Source organism: Manis pentadactyla, chromosome 1, assembly GCF_030020395.1.
Source record: "Manis pentadactyla isolate mManPen7 chromosome 1, mManPen7.hap1, whole genome shotgun sequence".
Taxonomy (NCBI): domain Eukaryota; kingdom Metazoa; phylum Chordata; class Mammalia; order Pholidota; family Manidae; genus Manis; species Manis pentadactyla.
The window spans coordinates 10,169,936-10,192,848 of NC_080019.1; the positions used below are offsets into that span (position 1 = coordinate 10,169,936).

Genomic DNA, 22,913 nt, shown 5'->3' on the forward strand with positions numbered 1-22,913 from the left:
CCTCAGGGAGCTCACTGTGGCGGAGCAGGGTAGCACATGGGTAGCACAAGTCAGAGGGGAAAACGGGACGGGGGAGAAAGCGAGAAAGGCGAAGGGGCTTCCTGTGGGAAAGATGAACTCAACCCAGGGATGTAGCTAACGAGATCTTCCACCACACTCTGCTCCGGAGTGCAGCGTGAGTGCCTCGGGAACTGACTTCACCAGACTTTGGCCCCCAGTGTCCCCCTCTTATGTTAACTCATGGCTGTTGGGTGCATAATCTACAAAGAACCACAGTGCACTTTCCTGACAGGAGAGCAAAAGCAGGTGCCCTCGGACTTCCACCGAGGCCTGCTGTCAGCAGCTCTGTCCCACAGCAATCTGGCTCCAGACCTCATCCCTCGGAACCCATAACCACAGTCTCTTTTTCCCATAAACCTGACCAGGTGTGACCTTAGCTGAGGCATCTCCTCTCTTCACCTTTCATCCTTAGCTTTAACACTCTGGCCACTTCTTGAATTTACCAATTTCCCCAAGCAAGTGCTTGTCCTAGTATTCCTTTGCTGCAGCATCCAGGTAGAATTCTGCACTGAACTTGAACTCCAACGATGGGACAAGGATGCTTGGGGTGGAGGCGTCAGCTCCCTTCACTCCATGGCCCCTCTGGCCTTCCCAGGTTCTGACAGCACCTCTCCTTACCTGGGCTTCCCGTTCTTGGGATGAGCTGTATATTGAAGTACTTGGCATGACAAATTTAATTGTCTCTTGGGTGTGTACTGTACATAAGGAGACTGAGATGCATCTCTGACTTGTGAATTCAGTCCCCCTTGCACGAACACATACTATATACATACACAACAACCAAACACAACTGTCTGCTAATGGAATCTCCTGGCTTATGACCAGGCATACCTTAATTTAAAGTGAGTTGAGGTGATTCCTGACTTCTAATGCGATAAAACCTCTTATTCTCCCCAATGAGGGAGAGAAAGCATATCGAAAAATGCGAGCTAAGAGGGGAAGTAAAGGCCTTGGATTTAAGTCAATTGTTTCTAAGTTTGCTTCTAGGAGTTTAGCCTAAAGACATAATCAGTGAGATTATAAACACAAATGTTTATGCAGAAGGATATTCACAATTACTTATCACCATGAAATATCAAAAACTACATGGTTGTGAGAATAAATACGAGTTATTATGTTTAACTGCTTACCAGTGCATCAAACACAAGGAAGTCATACGTTTCGTTATCTGACATTTCCATCATTATGGTAAAAAGTGCATCTAGTGTATCTTGCAAAAACTGAAGGTAAGAAAAACAGAGAGGTTATATGGTTCTTCCTGTTAAGTTTCACACTGCAAAAATTTGGGGATAATTAGGCTTCAATAGAAGAGGTTAAAAAATTTTTTTAAATTTATTTTCTTAAAAATTGGCTTATTTGCTTCCCCACATAGATTAATAAGCTTTATATTTACAATGATAGGTTTAATTTAAGACATTGACTAATGACACAGTGACTATGTTTCTGACTATGAGTATATAAACGTACCTTAACGATCTCTCCTCCATCCACCTCCATTAACTTCTTTAGGTTGTGTTTGATGTTCTGAGAGTTCGAACGCCAATTTAACAAACCCAACAGGTCAACTAGGAAGAAAAATCACAAACCATAAACATTAGACCCTGATTAGAAGGAGCACCACACATTTCAGAACATGCCTACACAACTTCCTAGGAAAGATAATTGCTCTTAAGGGTGGCTAATATCTTCTATATTCTTTTAATTTACTGTCTCCTATCTAAACCAGAAAAAACCTTGTCTTCTGCTTTCACTCTTCAGAGAAAAAAAACTAACCACTAATGTACAAGAAGCTAAAATGATACCTGAAAAGAACTCACATTTCTCAAATAATGACATCACAGCCGTACAGACGAAACTGAGGAACATGCTTAAGTAACTTCCTACCTTTAATTTGCCGCATTGTTTAATGCTTTCCTTGCTGGTGTGTGCCTCAGTGGGTGCAAAGGAGAGGGACCATATATACATGTATCAATCCATTTAAACACTGCAGCCATAATGTAGAATAGATTTAGCTTTTTCCCTTTTTGAGATGAGGAAGATGAGGCTTTGCGAAATTATTTGCCTTAGGTCACACAACTGCCAGGGAGCAGTATGAATGGAATTTAATTACAGATTTATCTCATTCCAGAAAACCATGTCCTTAGTTCTTCAAAGAAATAAACAGACAAGCAAATCAGATAGGTTGCTATTTCATAGGAAGGTGATTCATGGCCCTTTAGGTAAGTCTGGGACAAAAATCTTGAGGTGTTTTTGGGTTTAAATGCAGATTTTTGGATCTTTAAGCCTCTTACAGCTTTAATGAATGGTGAGCTACTAAAAGTGTCACAGGGAAATAGAACAGGCATCCGGACTGTTAAAATGTTAGCATTTTGTTTAGTATACCACATTACTGTTAATATGTACAGAGCGTGACCCAGTAAAAGCAGCAGTAATCAATGGACTTGTATCAATATATGTAAGTAGTTGAAAATATATACTGCTCATTAGAATAGTCTATTTGGTTCAAAAATATGGTTTATTGGCTTGCATAGTATTTAGTCCCCTGAGAAGCCTCTGAAACCCAGTGCCTGGAGACTTTCTCCTGCCAACAGACTAAGTCCCAACACCACCACAGAAGGCAGTGCACCACCCCCAGTGGCCCCCTGCCCGCCTCACTGCCCACCATTCTCTTTTACCCCTCAGCAGTCAGACTTCCATCTGTCTGAAGTGCCCCGAAACATTATCACACTATGTATTTGGTAAGCTCCTACTTATATTTCAAGACCCTTCTCAAGATTTATTCCTTCTGGGAAGACTTAACCAATCATTCTCTGCTATCTATATTCCTTTCTACAGATACATACACATGTACATACACACTCACACATAGAACATACATACACACACATATCATGTATATATATGTATGTACACATCACATATTTATTATAATGAATAATAAAGACACACTTGGTATCTCTTTGGCTCATAGATTTGAGCCACTTGAGGGCAGGAACCTTCTTCATTCATTCTTATATCCCATCATAGTGCCAGGCAGCTAGTAGGTATTCAATATGTGTTTGATGAAAGAAAGGATGGATGGAAAGGGAGCCAGTAGCCCTAAGGAAGCTAGCGTGTGCTCAATCCATTCATTCATTAAGTACTGGCACTGAGCTGGGCCTATCCACTCGGCACTGTCCACTGCCGTCTGCCTACCTCCTGTCTCTGCCAGAGGCTTGCCAATGGTACCACTCCACTGGTTACCTCACTCCACTTGCTGATGCCTGAAGAAAAGGCACTTAGATACTTCATCACAGGTGAAGCAGCCCCCAGCAGCTTTAAGCAACTGCAAGAACCCATCAGTCAACCTAGAGGTTTACTCCCTAGAGATATCTGCATGCCCATCACTGCTTATATTAGAAATATATTTGGCATCTGGTGAATCCTAAGATATTAGGGCTAGAAAGGTGGTGGAAAAGTGTTACAGAGAAGCCCTAGGCTTACTGTGCTCCCGAGGTTCGTGCAGGTTGATACATAGAGCCCTAGTTAACTTCTTTTCACTGTTGCGTACTATATCTCCCATTGTATGGATGTACCACCACCTGTTTATCCACTCTACTGTCAACAAACATTTTCTTTTTGCTATCACAAACAGTTCTGCTATGAACATTCTCATGTCTTTTGACATCCAGTTGCAGCAACATGGCTGGGGGTACAGAAACGGAGTGGAATTTTGGGATCATCAGAAATGACCACCTATAACCATATTAGATATTATCCAAATGTTATCCAAAGTCATCATCCCAGTTTATGTTCCCATCTGAAGTAGGTAAGAATCCAGGACACTCTGAATGACAATCCCCAAATTCAGGCTAGTGATTACCCTAGGGAGAGGATTAGGTAACCGTAACATTTAAAAAAAAAAAGAAAGACGAGGGAAAAAGCTACCCTTTGTACCAGTAAATGCCCTCGCAGAGCTTATGGTTTACTAATGTTCCTCGGCTTCTTTCTCAGGATAAATTGGTTCTTTATAACTTTCACCAAATTAGAAGACAACAAATACACGAGCAACCCACATCTATGACCGGCCCCTCTCTCTGACCCTTGGCACCCTTCCCATGCCCGGCTTCTCCCCACCCCTGCACATGCTGACGGCACACCCCTCCTCTCTGGCCCAGATGTCTGCCTCTTTAACCTTCTTGGGGACAGGACATTATTTAACATTGTTTTTGGTACGTTAAGATGAATTTTTTTGAGACCTAAACACTAGGACTGGGGATGGCAGCGAAGCAGAGCCCAGTTCCATCTGATGGCCTTTCTGGGAGGATGGGATTGGTGCTCGTCTGCGCTGCTGCGTGAGCATCGCCAGACACACTGAACTACTGAGCACTTGAAATGACATGCGTGCACCCAAGGACCTGAACCCATCACTCTCTTTGACTTTAATTAACTTCGATTTCACAAGCTCCATGAGGCTCATGGCTGCCACCGTGGGAGAACACCCGTTCACAACGTTCGGAAGGTGGGGGATGGAGATGTCAGCAAGCCAGGCGTTTGAATTGAGTACTGCTGCCTGTCAATAAGCTTCCTTGACTTTTGACCCGGGAATAAAACATGATTTAACACCATGGTTACCTCTAACACTATGATTATTAGTGTCTATTAATCTGGAAATTGCTTTTGCTTTGCCTTGTAAGATAATTTTATATACTTTCATCACTGCTGTCCTTGAACTCTAGTCACTACAAAGGACACTCTACTAGATATTTGATAAACGGTGTCCCTTTTGACTTTCCTTTAATCATCTCAGCAGTACATTAATGCCCTATACTGCCTACAGCCACACTTAAAAAAGAAAAACATTTTAACATTTCAGTTTAAAATTTGTAAAACATCAAAAAGAATAGAGAAAATAAGACCTGTTCAAGCTTCTGGAGTGATTCCTTTAAGTCTTTTTCTGCACCCATTAATGGTGGTGATGATGATGACGATAATAACAGCTGATAATTTCAGTGTGTGCGACAGGCCAACTACTGTGCTTTTTTTTACTTGTCCTTATTTTAATTTACTTCATTCTGCTCCATTCTAGTTCATTTAATAATAATAGTACTTCATCTACTTGAACAGTACTTCAATTCTGCTTCATTCAGTAATAATAGTTTTATTATTTAAAGGATGAAGTATTCTTCCATTTTAAAGATGAAGAAGCCGAGTCACAGTGAGATCAAGGGACTTGCCTGAGATCACACAGCCAGTAAGTGTTGAAGCTGGGATTTGAACTCAGGCAACAGGCTCCAACCTGTTCTCATATATTTAAACAAAACCGGAATCATACTCTGCATAGTGTTAAAAATTTCCAATGTCTTTGATTATGTTTTGAAATATATCTGGTAGCTGAATACATTTCATCATTTAATTACACTGTATAATTTGACCTGACCCCAACTATTGGATATTTGGGTTGTTTCCACTATTCCCCTATCAGGAATAATAGGGATGAAGTATTGGGTCAAAGGGTCTGAACCCATTTAAAACCTTTGCTATACCTTCTGAATCACCTTCATAAATACTATACCATTTAACTTCAGTTCATTACATTTACTTTTTCCTTAACAAGGGTTATGTCACTAATATAATGATGTCATGTCTTCTATGATGCTCTCAATGGCTGAATTTTTTTTTCTTAATTAATACACTGTCTTGGAGTTTTAGGTTCACAGAAAAATCAAGCAGAAAGGATAGAGTGCCCATACACCCTTTCACTGCTCCCTGAACGCCCCATTATCTTGCATTCCTATAACACACTTGTTACAAATGATGACCCAGTATTGATACAGTTTATTAACTGAAGTCCATAGCATTAAGGTTCACTATGTGTGGGTTTTGACAAATATATAATGATACTGAATCCTTTATAGTATCATATAAATACAGTGTTTCTGCCCTGAAAATCCTGTGTTCTGCCTACTTATCCCTCCCTCTCTCCCCAAGCCCTTTGCAACCACAGATCTTTGGATCGCCTCCACAGCTTTGCCTTTTATCTGGCTTAATTTCACTTTTGATGTTACCAGCTCTAAATTTCACTCCGTTGAGTCTAGCCACTTGTCCAAGTTGAAATACTACCCATATTCTCTATCCAACCATGATTCACCAGAACAAACAATACTGACCCCTTCCAAAGATCAACCAACGTCTGATCTTTGAGTACCTTAGATCTGAGCCCCTGCCATACCCTTCATCCAACGCATCTAAGAGCCCTCAGGGCCTCATCCTCTACACAGCACAGACGCTATACAGTATCGAAGGCAAGTCCTCTGAGCAGCTAATCCTTGGCTCAGTAAGTGCAGGAGGCCTCCTTACACATTACAGAGGTCAAATGGGTAAGACACTGTCAAAGCTATCAAGTACCATGATACACACAAGAGAAGTTAGAATTGAAAGGAGAGATTTCAAGGAGGAACAAAATGAAGCCCCCTTTAACTGAGCTGATTTTATGGAAAATCCCTGACTGCTTGGGGAGAAAAATGGGAAGAAGGGACTCGAACAGGAAGCCTCTTGCTCTTTGCAGTGCCTGATTGAGCAGGACACTGATTACATTTCTCTGCCAGCGTCCTCCCCCTTCTGACCAACATCTCTTGTCACGTATATTATGTAGGACCATTATTAGAGTTCTTTGCTTCCTTAAAGGAAAGAAATATGAGACTTTTTCATTTTTTGTAGCATCTGTTCATGAATACATTGGTAGGTCTTAAAAAACACCAAAATGCTTTTCATCCTATTCTAAAGACAGACAACCAAGCCTCAGAAGGCATGTTAGCTATCCAACGTGCACAAGGATCCCAGGAGGACCCAGCAGACAACCCATCCCGTGTCACTGCAGCCACCGCCTACCGTTCTGGGTGAGCTTTGTGGACCAAATGAGAGTGGCAATCTGAAAGCTGTCTTTCGTGCTATCCTTGCTTGGGGTAAAGCTGGCCAGGGTTTTAGATGCTTGGAGTTCTTTTTCTTCCATCTCTCCCTTGGTTCCAGGCAGGGTCAGGTAGAATTTAGCATCTTCCATTTTCCTGTTGTCACCCTGCGAAGGAAGCATGTTAGGAACCCCAGAGGACGGGCCCAAATCTCTTTACACAAAATTAGAAATGGTTCCTCTCATGAGCACAGTGCCTTTCTGAGGATGAGAAATGAGGTTTTACCAAACTATACTTAGACCCATTCCGACTCTAAGACATTGCAATACCTCTCCAGAGTTTGAACCCAGAAAATAATTTCAATGCGGAACGAATGAAAATGGAATCAGTTGTGAACTAGAAAGTGAGAATATCCGAGGTCTCTGACACACAGAAATAAAAATCTTAAAGAGTGAAGTTTGGATTTTAGTTTCTTGAACCTGTAAATGCTCACAGTTACACTTCACTGGGTTGACTGGGTTCACTGGGAAGAAATAGCTTGCAATGCCTTTTTACACTACTTATGAATTCAGGAAAACAAACATCAGGTAAGTGCAACTCAAAAAAGCCACCGACTCCAGGATATTGTTGGATAAATGCAATTTTTAGCCTCTATTTTCTACTCTAAAATCTCAGTAGGAGCAGTAACTTAACGGCAGTTAGAGGGAAGAATGAGGACAAAACTGTTAGGGAAGGAACTAGGCCCCATAGCAGAGAAATGGTGCCTGGCTCATGGTGATACGAAACCACATCCTACCATACCACCCCCACCGCACTCTAACCAGGCCCCACAGTGCGATCGGCTACGTTCCACACAGGGTGATGTGAGAGTAGGGGCAGTAGGGGAACCCTTGGCTATTCACCGTCACGAACGTCATTAGCAGGAGACGGAGAGCTGCTCTTTAGAAGACTGAATAATGATGCAACTCACTCTTCCAGAAAGCGGGTGGGAGACCCTGTGGCTGGTGTGACCACAGGCCTCTGGGCTTTTAGACTTTAAGGGGCAAACGTATAGCTTGGATAAAAGTTTCTCATGTTTACGCACATACATCCGAAAGGAGCCTTAAGAACCCATTTCAGAGGGCGTAAATACTTCCTCAGCAATTTTCTGAGCTTTGTTCTGTTAGCACCACCTTATAAACCACCAGATCATGCCTCCCATCCTGCAGAGTGGTGCCATCCGGGTTCATCAGCTTCACAAAGGCCACCCCAAATGCTCGCTCCGATTTATCTCTGGCTGAAAAGAAGAAATACATGTCTGAGCAGGGCAGAAAGACACCAGCAAGTGCCGGCCAGCGGATGGTGACTGATTTCGTGTTACCATCAACTCAGGTCAGTGAGCTACAGTACGCCATTCCCATTATAGCATGTCACAGGCGCCTCAAAGGAAATACTTCTCTTCCTACATCTGCAAATGAATGGGACCAGTTATCCAAATCAGTCATGTAAATGAGAAAAGTGAGTGTTGACACCAAGTCCACCCCATGTCAACCCCATGCACTGAATGCCTTGGGCTCCATGCCTTTCTCTCCATCCTTTCTGTTCCTACCCACGTCTGGCTACCCTCACTTCTTCCCTGTCTTCCTACAAGATCTTCCTGACCCGTCTCTCGGTGTCCAGTCCTTTTCCACCCTTCAGCCAGAGTGAGATTCTGCAAATCAAACCTAATCAGCTCAACGACCTTGCTCCGAAGCCCCTTCCTGAGCTACCCCATTTATCTTACAACAGACTCAACAGAGCACTTATTCCAAGGTACATGTTATCAACTAAGATTTCTACTTTTCTTTTCCTTGCAAGATATTAGCCCAGGTGCCAAGAGAAGTGGGCATGTGCTCCCTGTGGCATTCGGGGAGGAGGAGCCAGGCTTCCAAGGAAGCAGGGCTGCTCCCCTCCTGGTCTCCAAGGCCCAGCCTCTGAGCTCACTGCATCCCCTATTTGGATGTTGACAGCTGGGGTAACTTGTGGCCTCTTCTAACCACAGGCACAGCTCTCAGGTCTGCTCTGACTCGTGTGTGCCCAGATGAGCAGAGCAGTAATCCATAGTGCGATGGTACGATAATTTGTCCGTTCTCTGGCTGACGGCCATTTGGGCTATGTCCAATTTGGGGGTGTTATGATTAAAGCTATTATGAACATACAACAAACGACAGCCACCACCACCACCACCCACCAAACAGCCTTTAATGGCTCCTCCCTGACATGCTTCAAAAGAATCTTTATCCTTCATGATCGTGTTCCAGCCCGCCTGGACTCTCACTGCCAAGGTGTCTTACCCGTCCAAGCCGGCACTTATGAACCCTGTGACCTTGGGCAAGTATCTCATCTCTCTATGCCTGTTCCTTTTGTATAAATGTAGAAGAAAGTAGTGTCTACCTTATGAGATACTGTGGACAGTGAACAAAATATGTATAAAGAGAGCTTCACTTGGTGTCCGGCACAAACTAAAGGATCAGTAAATGTTAAGTTTAACATTATGCAGAACCACATGAAATTGCTGATATTTGACTATCTGACAGAGAACTAAAAAAACAGCAATTTTATTCAGTCTAGTATCATGATTACCCCACTGCTTCTACTCAGCCCTAGTGAGTTCATTTTATGGTTTTCCAAGACATTTCTCCACCATCACCCTTTGCTGGGCTAACTTCTGTTCACCTTCAAGTCGCAGCTAGGATGCTGGATGTTGCATGCAGAAACCCCACATGGGGTTAAGTGCTGGGTTACATGCTCCCTTACAACACTGCTGCTGCAGCACCCACCACCCTGTTCTGAACTTAACTGCCTGTTTTCTTGCTCACCTTCCTAGCCAGACCACAGAGATTCTTCAGAGCAGTGGCCGTGTTCTATTTGCCATCATGTACCCAGGGCCTGGCCTGCAATCTGGTAGGTAGACGCTGTTCAGTAAATTCACTTTGGAATGAAGGATTGCATTTTTATGCAACGTTGAATGAGAACAAGACACTTCTAGAAATTTTGTGGTCAATCTGAAAAGAATCCATTTTCCCCTCTGTTCACATTTTAAAGCAGTTATTTCATGAACTGTGATCAAGTGAAATGGTTCATGAAAAAAAAAAACTGGGGGAGACAACAGATTGAATAGTTTCCTTGCTGCCCGACTTCTCAGCAACATGGCAACATACACTGTGAATGTCCAAGAGGAAGATACAATATACAGCATTTCCTATTCCCATTTGACAGCAAAGCCCTTTTGGTCACAGAGCAACTATTAGTATATGGAACCTTAGTACTCACAGAACACATTTTGGGGAAATTCTGCTATAGAATGACAAATACAGATCTTAAGAGGCCCAGAAAAACACATTTTGCTGATTTCCTTAGTCCAGTGAATCCTGAAATGATAAGTATCCATAGTTTCCAATTCTCTTGTTCTGCAGACCCCAAAAGCTCTGTCAAGCAAAAGTATTTGTTTAATGGAAATATATCATAGACCATCTAATACTTACATTCCTGAGACGATCTATGCCGGAAGGTAAATCTTATATGGCAGCGAGTAACCTCTTCAATAGCAATGGATACCTGCATCATAATAAGGCACGAGAAGTTTGCTTAGATACATATATACATAGTACTTTGCACTAATAGCCTGTTTTACATAATTAGGCTAATTTTTAATATCTTATCACAGCTTTAATTCCTATGGAGATCTGGTGCAAGGTTTCTAAAGGAGATTCAGCTGTTTTCAAAACCAAAAGTACCTCAACAAAAGACCATCTTTGTTCTTTATCACAGATTCTGAGAATGGAGGCATTACAGCTTTCTAGCACTTTCTGAAGTAGGAAAAAGGGAATTCTTCAGAAGGAAAAGGTCAGTACTTTGAGGTCTATATCGATTGCAAGGTATACAGTGATACGGAATAATTAGGGTTTATAACAGAAAGAAAAGATAAATACTGGGGGCAAGGAAGCTTTTTGCTCCTTACCTATACAGAGAAGATGGGGAAATCAGAGGCATGGGACAAAGAAAAGGGAATTTGTGGCAAACAGTTCAATAAATTATGGCATGATTACATGAAGGAATGTTATGTAAGTATCTCAAAATACATTTCTGAAGAACTTTTAATGCCTTGATATAAGTAGTTCTAAAAAGCACAATATAAATTGGGAGAAACAGCATAGTTCAAAACATATGAAGCATATGAAAGTGTAGAAAATGGTTATTTCTGAAATGAGATATTAGTATAAATTTTTTTTTGAGTTTTTGATGGAGAGCTCACAAGACTTTCACAATCACAAAGAGCTGCGAGGGCCTGGGACTCAGAGAGGCGCCAGTTTAGGTTCTGTACTCGGCAGCTGTCAGATCTTGGGAAGTCACCGAGTGTCTTTGAGTCTCAGTCCCCTATTCAGCAAGGACATTACAGTGCTGATGGTTTGAGCTGCAGGACTATGGAGAGGCCCACGAGAGATGGCTGATCTCAAAAGCACTTTGGAAATTGTAACACTCGTATTTAAATTGGAAAGAGGCCCAGACCACTTGGCTTGAGGCCAGGAAGAAAAAGATGTTAGGCAACTGCTTGCAGAGTGTGAAAATTTCCATTTGGGTTTGGACCATTTGGCAGCCCTGTTACATCATTTCCAACCAAAAGCCTCTCTCTATTCAAATTTCTACATGTTTATGAATGAGAATGTTACTTAAGAATTCTGAATTTATTAAAGACAAGCACTGATGCAGAATCATAATTATCAATTCATTTCTTATTGTGCACCATAAGCAACCTATCTAAAACTTCAGGATAAAGTAGGAATGATTTGTGGGTAAAAGAAGGTAGGACTCTAAGTGAGGTTAGATATAAGAGAGAGGTTACAGATGGCAGGTTCTTACCTTGACAGTCTCACACCAACAGGGCTGCTTGACCTGGTAGTAGACTACTGATTTGTACTCGGAAATGCCTTCGTAGCCAGCCCCAGGATGAATCGCTTTCTTTGGATGGAAAGAAAAAATTAGCAGGGGAAAATTCTATCCAGAAAAATGAGTATTCCACACACCACGCGTGAACCCCTGCCCTCCGTGTGGCCAGCACGTGCCTTACACTGGCACACGCACACTGATCACATTTGGCGGGTGAGGAGCAGAGAATAGTGAGAGTCTACCACTTTATTTGAGGGTCTCAGTGTACAAATGTGGGAGTCCCTAAGGGACCCCCACCATCTTAAACTCGTCTTGGCTGCGATTTTCATTCTCCCTCCGTCCCAGCCATGCCTTCTCCTGTTTCCTTTTCTTTTTCAGGCGAGGGTGATGGGAACTACGGCACGTGGGCAGATGCGCTGCTGTGAGGGCCTCTCTACACTCTGCTTTAAGGACCTAGTGTCCTGGTACAACATGTTCATTAAAACTGAGGGCGGTGCCTTTTCCTGGTCATGAGCCCCTTAGTTCACCAGCACCAGGCCTCGATGGGGGCACTTTCAAGCTAGTTAGCAAAGCTGTGAACTGACCGACTGGGAGAAGATGTGTGCTTGAACTCATGGGCTGTACCAGGAGCAGATAAACCACTCCCACACCACAGTCCTCTCACTGCCCCTCTAAGACAGCATATGACTTGACTTAGCCAACTGTTTCTTCAAAGGATTATAAATCCTTCAAGGATTATAATATCCATGGGGAAGCCACAGGATTTATGCTTCACTGTGCCCTTGAGTGTCTCCACACAGGGCACTCCGTGAGTCCAAGCTTGATTCTTGAACTCCCAAGCAGGTAAGTATGGCTCATACAAGAGGAGCCAGATTCCAGCTGAGACAAGGAAAGCCCCCTGCCTCCGCTTCTCTCTGATGCACAAATCGAGACTTACTGCTCTGCATGGTCAGAATATCCCACAGCTGGAGGAACTGCAGGCAGAAAGTCAGGATGCCCGGAGCCGGCCCGAGCTGCACCACTGACTTCTGTGTTTCCCTGAGAATGTACCAGCCTTTTGGGACCCCAGCATCCTGATCGCTCCAATTAAAACTGAAGACCAGTGGTAGCTGACTGCTAACCAAGAGCCCTCCAGCCTAAGGGCTCTCCCTCCGGCACGTCTCCTTTGCTTCTGCTGACCCAGTCAACGGAGGAAACGTGCCGTCAATGCCACTTTGCTCAAGCCCCAGGGGGACTTACCAGGCTTGAAAGGGGCTCAGAAACTTGGAAACGATAAGGAACCTGCAAAATTATGAGTGGCTTGAGCTCCCTCTTTGCACAGGAGAAATAATGAAAGTAAGAGTCCGAATGGGTTTATTAGTGAAACTAGTCATTGCTAATCACAAACTGAACAGGTTTCATATTTTTCCCTTATGGGAAACCTCGTGTTCGCGAATGCGCAGAACGTCTGACCAGACGTTGCTCAGCCCCGCCCAGCGGCGCGCGCCGCAGCAGGCCCCCCGGCGACCCCGCACACCTCCAGGAGCCTGCCCTCCTCGTCGTGCGCGGACACGGTCACCTCCACGTTCTTCGGCGTCTTCTTTTTGCCTTTGTCAAACTCCCCGTGGATCAGGGTGACATAAATGTCATTCCGGACATCTCCTGCAACATGACAACCCGTGCTGTGAGTGGTGCTTAGAGAAGTCATTTTTAATTCTCAGGAAGTTGTAAGATATAAAATGTAAGTGAAACATGAATTGCTCTGACTTTACAGTGAACTATTCACTGAGCAGAAGCTTTTATACGTCTGATTCTCTTCGGCTTATGTCACTACCTTTCCACACATACCAAAGTGTCTTTGAAGTGTAATTAAAAAAAGGAAACTCTTTTCACTAGTAAAGCTTTGTTCTATTTCTTAATAGTTGCTAAGAATTAAGTACACAATATATTTTATTACATTATAGTGGCAGATTGTTTTTTTCCAGTGATGCCTGGGAGAGTGGATATTTTAACACATCTCAAACAATGAAGGCTAATGTTTACTGAGTACCTACTGTGTGCTAGGCACTGTTCAAAATGACTTCTATGCAATAACATTATTAATCCATATAACAACTTGATGAGATAGATACTATTTCTGGAAGCCTGTAAAATACTTTAATTTAAATTAGCTTAATTATTTTGACCAATATCAGAATAGTCTCTGTTCATCTTGTTTTTGGTTAACCAGCACAAAATTTTAAAAATTAGTTAATTAGTAAATGTAGAACCCCCACAGGAAAGAAAAAATTTAAATGTTATTGAGTTATATAAAGGAAAGTTGGCATGAATCAAAGGCATGCCAGTTCCTAGATGGGGATACTCTGTATTATAAAAAGGACTCCAAAATCTGTACTAACTGCCTCCCAGTGTAAAAAATAATAGCACTATAAGAAAACAGGGGTGTACCTCAGAGTACTTATCATTTTCCTCACTCACCCACTCAGAAAGAAATGAAGACATTACCCAGAGTTGGTGAGGGTGAAGATAAGGGGGCTAATTCATACATTACAGTTTGAAATTTGAATTAACATCCTCTTTGTCAATGGAGAAGTTGACAATCTGTGTCAAAAGCCTTAGATGACAAGGCAACTTCACTGTTAATATTGGTTCCAAGGTATTAAAAACGTGAGTAGCCATTTATCTATAAGGATAGTCACTGTGGTGTGTATGAAAGTGACAAGTTGGAAACAGCCTCAATTTCCAACCACACACAGTTGGTTGAATAAATTATGGTACAATCAGACGAGATAATATTCATTCATTTGAAAAACGGATTGAGCACCTCCTTTGTTCCCAGCACTGGGCCGGGTGCTTGGGAGACAAATGGGAGCCATGCACCAGCCTCGCTCTCACAGAGCTCAGTCTAGCGGGGAGAGAAGAATTGTCAGATAATCACAGGATGAAATGCATCACCACAAATGAAGGGAAAGGCCAGGCTCTGTGAAAGCTTCACACTAAATCCCAACCTTGTCTGCAAGGAATTGTTCCTCAGAGCTGATAATGGAGGGATGAGAGTAAGAGGGAGAGAGAGAAGCAGGTGCAAAGGCCCAGGGGTAGATGACTAGTCTTCACAGGGAGGGGGAATCTGGTGTGAGATGTGGCTGCAGAGATAAACAAAAGACAAGTCTCCCTGAGGCTTACAGGCCAAGTTAACATTTGTGTCTTCATCCTAAATATAAACAGAAGTCACTGAAGTGTTTTCAGCAAGGAAGGAGTGGGACGCAATCAGGTGGCTTTCATAAAAGATCGTTCATCCTACAGTGTGGAGAAGAGAACATGAGCTCAGTAAGAAAGAGCAGAAACAGAGCACCCAGATCAGAAGCTCTGGCGGCTGTCCAGGGAATTGGTGATGGTAGCTATAATGCGGGTAGTAGCCATGGAGATGGAGAGAAGGGGACAGATTTGAGAGGCCCCCAAAGGTAGAACTGGCAGGTCTCACCCACTAATTTCCTATGAGGTGTAAGGGAAAGGGAGGTGTCAAAGGTGACTTTCAGGCTTCTTGTTTGTGCTGCTGGATGAGGGTGCCATTCTCAGATAAACACAAGAGAAGAGCCGGGTCTTGATGAACAGCATCACAAGTTCCAGATGGGGATGCTGAGTAAGACTTAATCAATGAATGACAGGAGATGAGGGATCCAGTCATGGGTGGGAACAGCACTTATGAAAATCCTAAGGCAGGAGGTAGCGGGACCTGTGGTGTGGAGTTCAAGGAGGTGTCTTGGGCCTACATATAGGGACTTGGAAGCAACTAACACAAGAAGAAAATGAGTGGATGAGATCACCAAGAGAGGATACAGATGAGAAGGAAAGGTGGCCTGTATAGACAGACTCGTCCCCCTACTCATATGTTGAAGTCCCAACTCCTAGTACCTCCAAGCTCACTGTATTTGGAGAAAGGCTCTTTGAAGAGATCACATGATCAAGGGGAACTGAAGTCATGAGGTGGGGCCCTAATCCAATCTGACTGGTGTTCTCATAAGAGATTACAATACAGACAATACACAGAGGGAGGGGTGACGTGAGGAGACAGGGAGGGTGCACCCCAACCACAGGGGCCTCAGGAGAGGCCAACCCTGTGGACACTTTAACCTCAGACTTCCCACCTCCAAACTGTGAGAACTACGCTTCCGTTGGGTAAGCTCCCCGGTCCGTGGTGTTTTGTTACAGCAGCTTCAGCAAACTAATACTGTGCATACGGACCAGATAATGAGCAACTCCAACTTTCAAAGGGGAGGAAGGTGCAAAGGGGTCCTAGAGAGACTCATGGAGAACGGGGAAAAGAGGAGAGAGTGGCATCAGACGGTGAGGCAGGACATTTCAAGGAGGGAGAGACCAACAGCATCACATGCTGCCGAGACCAGACAATCTTTGGTTACAAAATACTTGCTGGACTTAGCGAAACTGTGATCTTTGGTGCCTCTAGTGGCAGCCATTCAAACAGAATGGAGGGTGACTGGCAAGTGTGAAACAGATGGAGGACAGATGTAATGGCTTCTGAGAATATGGCTGTGAGGATGAGGTCAGAATGTGAGCATCTTGGCTGGAGGGGAAGGTGGGGTAGAGGGAAGTCTAAGATGTACCTGAAGCCTCTTTAATGGTGAGGAGAAGGGGCCACTGGGGAGGGACTTGGGTCAAGATCTCTGTTTCTCCAACCTGGCCGATCACCAGAATCACCTGGGGAGCCCTGGTCTGACACTCTGAATCAGTCTCTGGAAAAATCTGGGAACTTGTATTTTAAAGTTTCCCAGGTGGTCCTGATGAGCTGTTCCAAAGCCTTTCGGAACCAGCATCCTGCATGACTTTTAAAGTCTATGCCCTGATATTCTAGGAACCAATCCTACTGGATAGAAAGAATCTTTTCAGCCTGATGTCAAAGATAAATTCATTTTGTCCCAAAAAATAAACTTCTCTTATTTTTTCAGATTTCTTTCTTGCTATAGCAATAAAACTGTCTTCAGTTGTAGGAATATTACTGAAGCTTGTTTTTTAGAGAAGATGACAAAATATTTTCCCACAATGCTGATGAACATGTATCAAGAGTGAAATGACTGGGAGGGATGAAATAAGCAGATGAAAAGCTACTTTCTTTCATGCGAAGAGAAGAAAAACAATCTCCATTTCATAGCTCTTGTACTCATTCGTTCCAATATTCTTTGAATGCCTGCTACATGCAAATAATGTGCACAGCAACAGATTATTACTGCTCCTTAATTATCTAAAAGAGGAATATGATCTTGTATTACTTTAAAAGAACTCGATTTTTTCATACAGTAGATAATAGCTTGTTTTCTAGAATTCTTCTAACATGTCAAAGATTATTTACTTATATAGTCTATTTATCTATAAAATATATAATATATACATATTTTAATGTTTCTTTGTATTTTATATAATAAATGTATATTAAATATGTAATGTATATACATGTAAATGCACATATTATGTGTATATAATACATATACATATACTATACATATATACAATATGTACACATATACAGAGTTCATTGAGGGAATGATTTCCTTTTATCACTGTAAATATTAAGAAATTAAATGAGTTACATCAGTGAATTCAACAGAGCGCATATGCAGATCACTGACATGTGGTGGCACTAAAGGTAAAACTGAAGTAAGAAACTGCAGAATGTTTACATTCTTGTCACCACCAGTATGGGGAGAGAGCCAAGAGCACAGCTGGGGCTGAAGGAAATGGAGCAGAGGCCCCAGCTGAGCTGAGCTGAGCTGAGCAGACACCTTGCGGGAGTTCCCAGCAAGGAACCCACAACTGGGGGTGGGGGACACGGACTGTCATCGTGAGAAAGGTACATGCAAATGAAGCACATTATTCTTGGGACAGAGGACCTGTGCCATCCATCATCAGCTTTCCTTAACAGATGTCTAGGGAAGTATTTCAGAGGGGCTTGTGCAGAACATAAAGGAAGAGAGAAAAAAACAGGAAACTGAGTTACATTTAAAGGTGGTATCTTGGGCTTGCACACTGGGTTTTTAAGGTACTTCTGATACCTCCAAACACAAATAACTAAATCTTTGAGATCCATGTTGCTTCGACTGCTCTGTTAGAAGTAACTGCTGCATGGAAGGAAGTCCTAGAAGAGGCAGAACAGGTGAATCAAGCAAAACTTTTACCTGGAAGTATTATCTCAGGAAAGCCCATTTTTCGGGCGATTGCTGTTGACCTATCCACCAAGTGTGAAAAATTCTTCTGAACCTGTGTGAGGTCACCTGGCAATAGCTTCAAGGACACCCAAAGTCCTTTAAAAAAACAAAAGTAAACTTTTAGTTCTCTGTATGAACTATATAATAAACAGATAAAAATGCTGATCAAAATAAATGCACTGCATTGTTATAGATACTTCATTATAAAGATGTAAATTCTCCTCCAGTTAAATTATAATTTTAATGACACTCCCATCCAAATCACAACAGGACACATCAAATTACTTGAAGATATGACAGATGGGTGAAAAGATGTACTTTGGGGGAAAAAAATGAGTAAAGACTGCTCCTATCAAATACCACAATGCTGTAAAGTTATATTAAGGTGTGATATTAGTAGTAGAAAAGGTATATAAACCAATGAAAATGAGGTTAAGCACTCTAATATGTAGCAATTTAATATACAGCAAAAGAGGCACAATGAATCATGAAAAAAGAAACAATTTCATAAATGTGGTAGGGTAATTTTCTTGCTACTTAGAACTGAATCCATTTAGTTTCTCACCTCAGATTTTTATTAAAATAAATTCCTACTAGAATAAAGAAGTAAATAGAAAAAAGACAGGAAATTAAAAGAAAAACTAAGTGTATATTAAATCTCTGAGAATGAACCATTTTTCTATGTAGAGTAATAAATGAACTCACAAAAGCAAGTTTTGAAATTCATAAAGAAGGAAAAATCATATTACAAAATGGTGAAATTCAAGAAATTACGAATTTATAATTATTAGAAAAAAATATTAAGATCCTCATACACAGGCATGAATAGACAATTCACAAGGAAATACAAGAAGTTTATAAATATTTGGCACACTGAAAATTGAAAACTATGTGTCCTAAATAAGACAGATCATCATTATATAAAGAGCTCATAAAAACTCATAAGGAAAATTCTAGAAAACTCATAAATACATACGAAAGCTAGATAATTCACCATGAAGTAGTTTTTAAGATGCCAGAGAACTATGGAAGTCTACTTTTTACCTTTCAAAAGATACTTTTTAAATATTAGTTTGCAAAGTGAGCAAGATGCTCATCAGCAGCACTGGCAGAAATCTATGGAAAGCAACCTGGCAATATGCATATATCCCCAGGTTTAAGCTTATTCTCATCATTTACCCAGAAATCCTACTTGGAACATTCTTGGAGAGGAAAATTTGGAGAAAGTTTCATGTATAAAGGTAGTCATGGCACTGTGATTTAAATTTATAATGGTGACAAATTAGAAAGCACTTAAGTGTTTCATGAGAGGTAATTTTCTTAAATCAAAGCAATGGAATATTATGCAGCCATAAAAAATATCTGTGCCAAGCATATATCTGAAAAATACTTGCTTTGTTAAGCAGCAAAAGAGTAAATATTTTTTTCACTTTTGTTTAAAAAATATATTACATACACACAGCAATCTACTGTTGTGTAGATTTAGGATAAGGGCCTTCCACTCTTATAAATTATATCCTTTAGTTAGGAGTTCCAAAACAACAGAAAAATATTTATTTATTTGTTTTCAGGTTCTTTATTGATTCCTCACATGCCTTTCCCACTTAGAATAAGTGTGAAAACATGGAAACTAAATACGCAGAAAGTGATGTGTTTCCTGATTGTCTGTACTTCAGAGGGCACAGTAATGAAAAAAAAGTGACCCAACCTTCAAAACTATCCAAACATTGTCACCACCTTGGTATTTGAATTTTAAAATTTTCACTATATTTGCTTATTATCTGAATTTAAAATGCAGTTTCAATACGCAGAATTTCTCTTAGTTAAAACAACGACCAACACAGTGATATATGGAGGTACTAAAAACAACTAAAGCAATTTTGCTGGATAGCCCATTACTTCATATTAATACATATTCATTTGTCCTACTTTGGTTTCCTTCTTTTCAATTTTAGGAAGTAAAAGGGGATAAATGTATTCAGAGGGTGGAATGTGATATCTCCAAATTTCTTCTCCTTTGTGCATTTACCTAGAGTCAGCATTGGGACTGCAGGGTAGACAAAACTGATTTAATAATCATGGAATTAAAATTTGTTCCACAGAATTTACAAAATACAGCTGTGATCCAGTTCAGGGCTGGGTGCATTCTCAGGGCTCACTAGTACTAACGGTGTTCACAAGAGGCTGGGGTGGGCCACCCCCGAGCAGGGTCAGTTTTGCACCAGCAGTAGGTAGTGAAAGGCCAGGAGTCCAAGGACCTCTCTCACTGCCCCGCCCTGCCCCGCCCAGGGGCTGTTTACCTTGTCCTTTGTGATTCACTTCCTTTGCTGCTATCACTTTATTCAAGACTGAAGTAAGTGGCTCGTTCTCCCCAATCACGTGGGACGTTATCAGGGGCGACATGATTAGCTGTCTCTGCCGGATATAGGTTTCCATTGCAATTCTGGGAAAGTCAGAAATGAGAGGTAAGCAGAGAGAGGAAGTCTCTGCCGCACAGCCTCAGATAGTGGTGGGTCCAACGTGAACAATTTGGCAGTGTAAACACTAAACGTTACCAAAATAGAGGATTTTTCCTATCTTTCCTTCGTTTTTCCACTGGGTGTCTATTTAGACACCAAATTCATCTTGTAAATTACTTGGGACAAGGAGGAAAAACACCCGCCAAGAACAGACCGAACTGATGGCCAAATGTTAACTCAAACCAGAGCCAGAGTCCGGCTCAGAGCTCTGTGGGCGGGAGAGGCTGCTGCAATGGGGCTGCGCAAGGAGGGGAAGGCGCAGACCGCCTGGGGTCCGGTTTCCCCCCGATGGTGTGCCCCACACGTCTCCTGGGTTCCTCTCTCTAAGGAGATGGCCTGGATCACCACTGGCTTTTAATGTGCAGCGGGTGCTGAGGTCCCACGTGATGGCAAACTGTGTTCAGGGTTCCAAGGCGCCAGCAAACGAGCTTCGCTGGGATGGTCACATTAGGCCGAGGCTTGGACAGGGTGACTCCGGAACCCAGCGCAGCCCCACCCTGTTGACAGCAGCCACTCGATGGGGAACCGTGCATCAGCCCCGGGGAGCCCCCGAGTCCCCGGGCTTCTCTGCCGTGGCTCTGCTCTGGCGCCCACTCCGCAGGCAGCTCTGCAGTGCGCAGCTCCGCATCCTGACCCTCGCGAGGAGGCTGCCCTGCAGTACCTTACTGACAGGTGGGGCTGCGGTGATCTAAGGTGGTGTTTCCGAGCGGCTCTCTCAGATGGGCTAACACAATACACACACATCCAACTCTCCTACTGTAATACACTATAAGGCTTTGGAGGCCATAAATCTCAGGAGTAAAGACCAGAGGCTGTCTGCACTGGGAATACTTTGCAGTGGCTGTTGGCTGCACAGTGAGCCGTAATCAAATTAGGGCTGGGCTTCTCAGAGAGCGTGTTTATTTTACACTGGAGACAATCCCGGGCTCACTGCTTCACACAGCCACTGGGCAAGAACGAGCTCAGAAATTAAGTTGGGAGGCACATGACTAAAGGAGGACACCCACCTCAGGGGTGAAACAAACATACAGGAATACATCTGCAATAACCCTCACATCCAAAATGCTGCTCTTATTTTACATATATATTTACAATTAACTATATATATATAAATTATATATAAATAATTCAGCTCTTATATATTTTTTATATTTATATACATTTATATGGACAGATTTATATATACACACATTTATTATTTATACATACTAGTATTTATATATACATATTTATACACACATTTATATATACACTATATAAATACTATATTGAAATGCATATATATTTCATATACCGTCACATTCATGAATACTTCTATTATATATATTATGTAATATTATGTATGTATATATAATAGGAATGGCATTCATGGATATGATAGTTATTTATATTTGTCTTAAGTATATCTATGTTCTCATATTTTAATGTGTTCATATGTATTGTATATATATTACTTATGTATTCTATATATATTACTTATTAAGCATTTATTAATGTTTACATAAGATTAATATATTTAATATACTAACACATTTAATGTGAAATATATATTTTAATGTTTATTATCTTTAATGTATTTAATATACTTAAGTATATATATACTTATATTGGGAGTAGCATTCATGAATTTGAAAGTTATCTCATAATTCATTAGCACCAAGCTACATATAATATTTACTTCACCATATTCTTGGCAGGTAAGTAAATAGGTAGTAGGATACAAAATAAGTGCACATTAAAAAAATTATTCACAGCTGCCTCTGGATGAAGGAGGGAAGTACTACTTAGCATGAACTATTTACACTTTCATATTTAGAAACTGGTCCAAGGGTGCTGGACTTTAAACTGAAAGAAGGATTCTTATAGTTTAAATAATATTACATATAATACATAGTTACTGTAGAAAAAATGAGAAAACAAAGTTAAACACAAGGGCAGAATCACCTTGAGTTACACCAAAAACTAATCACTGTTGGGTGCGTGGGAAAAAATAGGTGAAGGGGATAAAGATGCACAAAATCTCAGTTATAATATATCAGTCCTGGAGATGAAAGTGCAGCACAGAAAATATAGTCAGGAATTCTGTAACATCTTCCTGTAGACAGAGAGTAACTACACTAGTGGGGGCGAACATCTCATAATGTAGATAACTGTCAAATCACTATGTTGTACACTTGAAACAAACATAATATTGTTTGTATTTTCTATGTCCCACATTTTATTAACCACAAAGATTTTACTGCCAGGTAAAACACTCTATAAATATCAAGTTATTATTATTATTTTTTATTAAGTATCTTTGATCTACAATCTTAGGATGGTTTCACATAACACAGTGGTTTCAC

The 22,913-nt window shown here is 41.5% G+C and overlaps 1 protein-coding gene across 3 annotated transcripts in view; it reads right to left on the bottom strand.

Moving 5' to 3' along the window:
• The window catches only part of DOCK5 (dedicator of cytokinesis 5), a 194,029-nt gene that overhangs the window by 71,392 nt on the left and 99,724 nt on the right, over positions 1–22,913 (bottom strand). For all 3 annotated transcript variants that reach the window (XM_036888920.2, XM_036888921.2, XM_057486566.1), the window contains 9 exons: positions 20,350–20,492; positions 18,020–18,145; positions 13,369–13,493; positions 11,826–11,924; positions 10,451–10,523; positions 8,120–8,223; positions 6,931–7,114; positions 1,528–1,625; positions 1,191–1,280 (listed from right to left, as the gene is read on the bottom strand). In XM_036888920.2, coding sequence (XP_036744815.2) covers positions 1,191–1,280; positions 1,528–1,625; positions 6,931–7,114; positions 8,120–8,223; positions 10,451–10,523; positions 11,826–11,924; positions 13,369–13,493; positions 18,020–18,145; positions 20,350–20,492 — 1,042 coding nt within the window. The remainder of the gene's footprint in view (positions 1–1,190; positions 1,281–1,527; positions 1,626–6,930; positions 7,115–8,119; positions 8,224–10,450; positions 10,524–11,825; positions 11,925–13,368; positions 13,494–18,019; positions 18,146–20,349; positions 20,493–22,913) is intronic.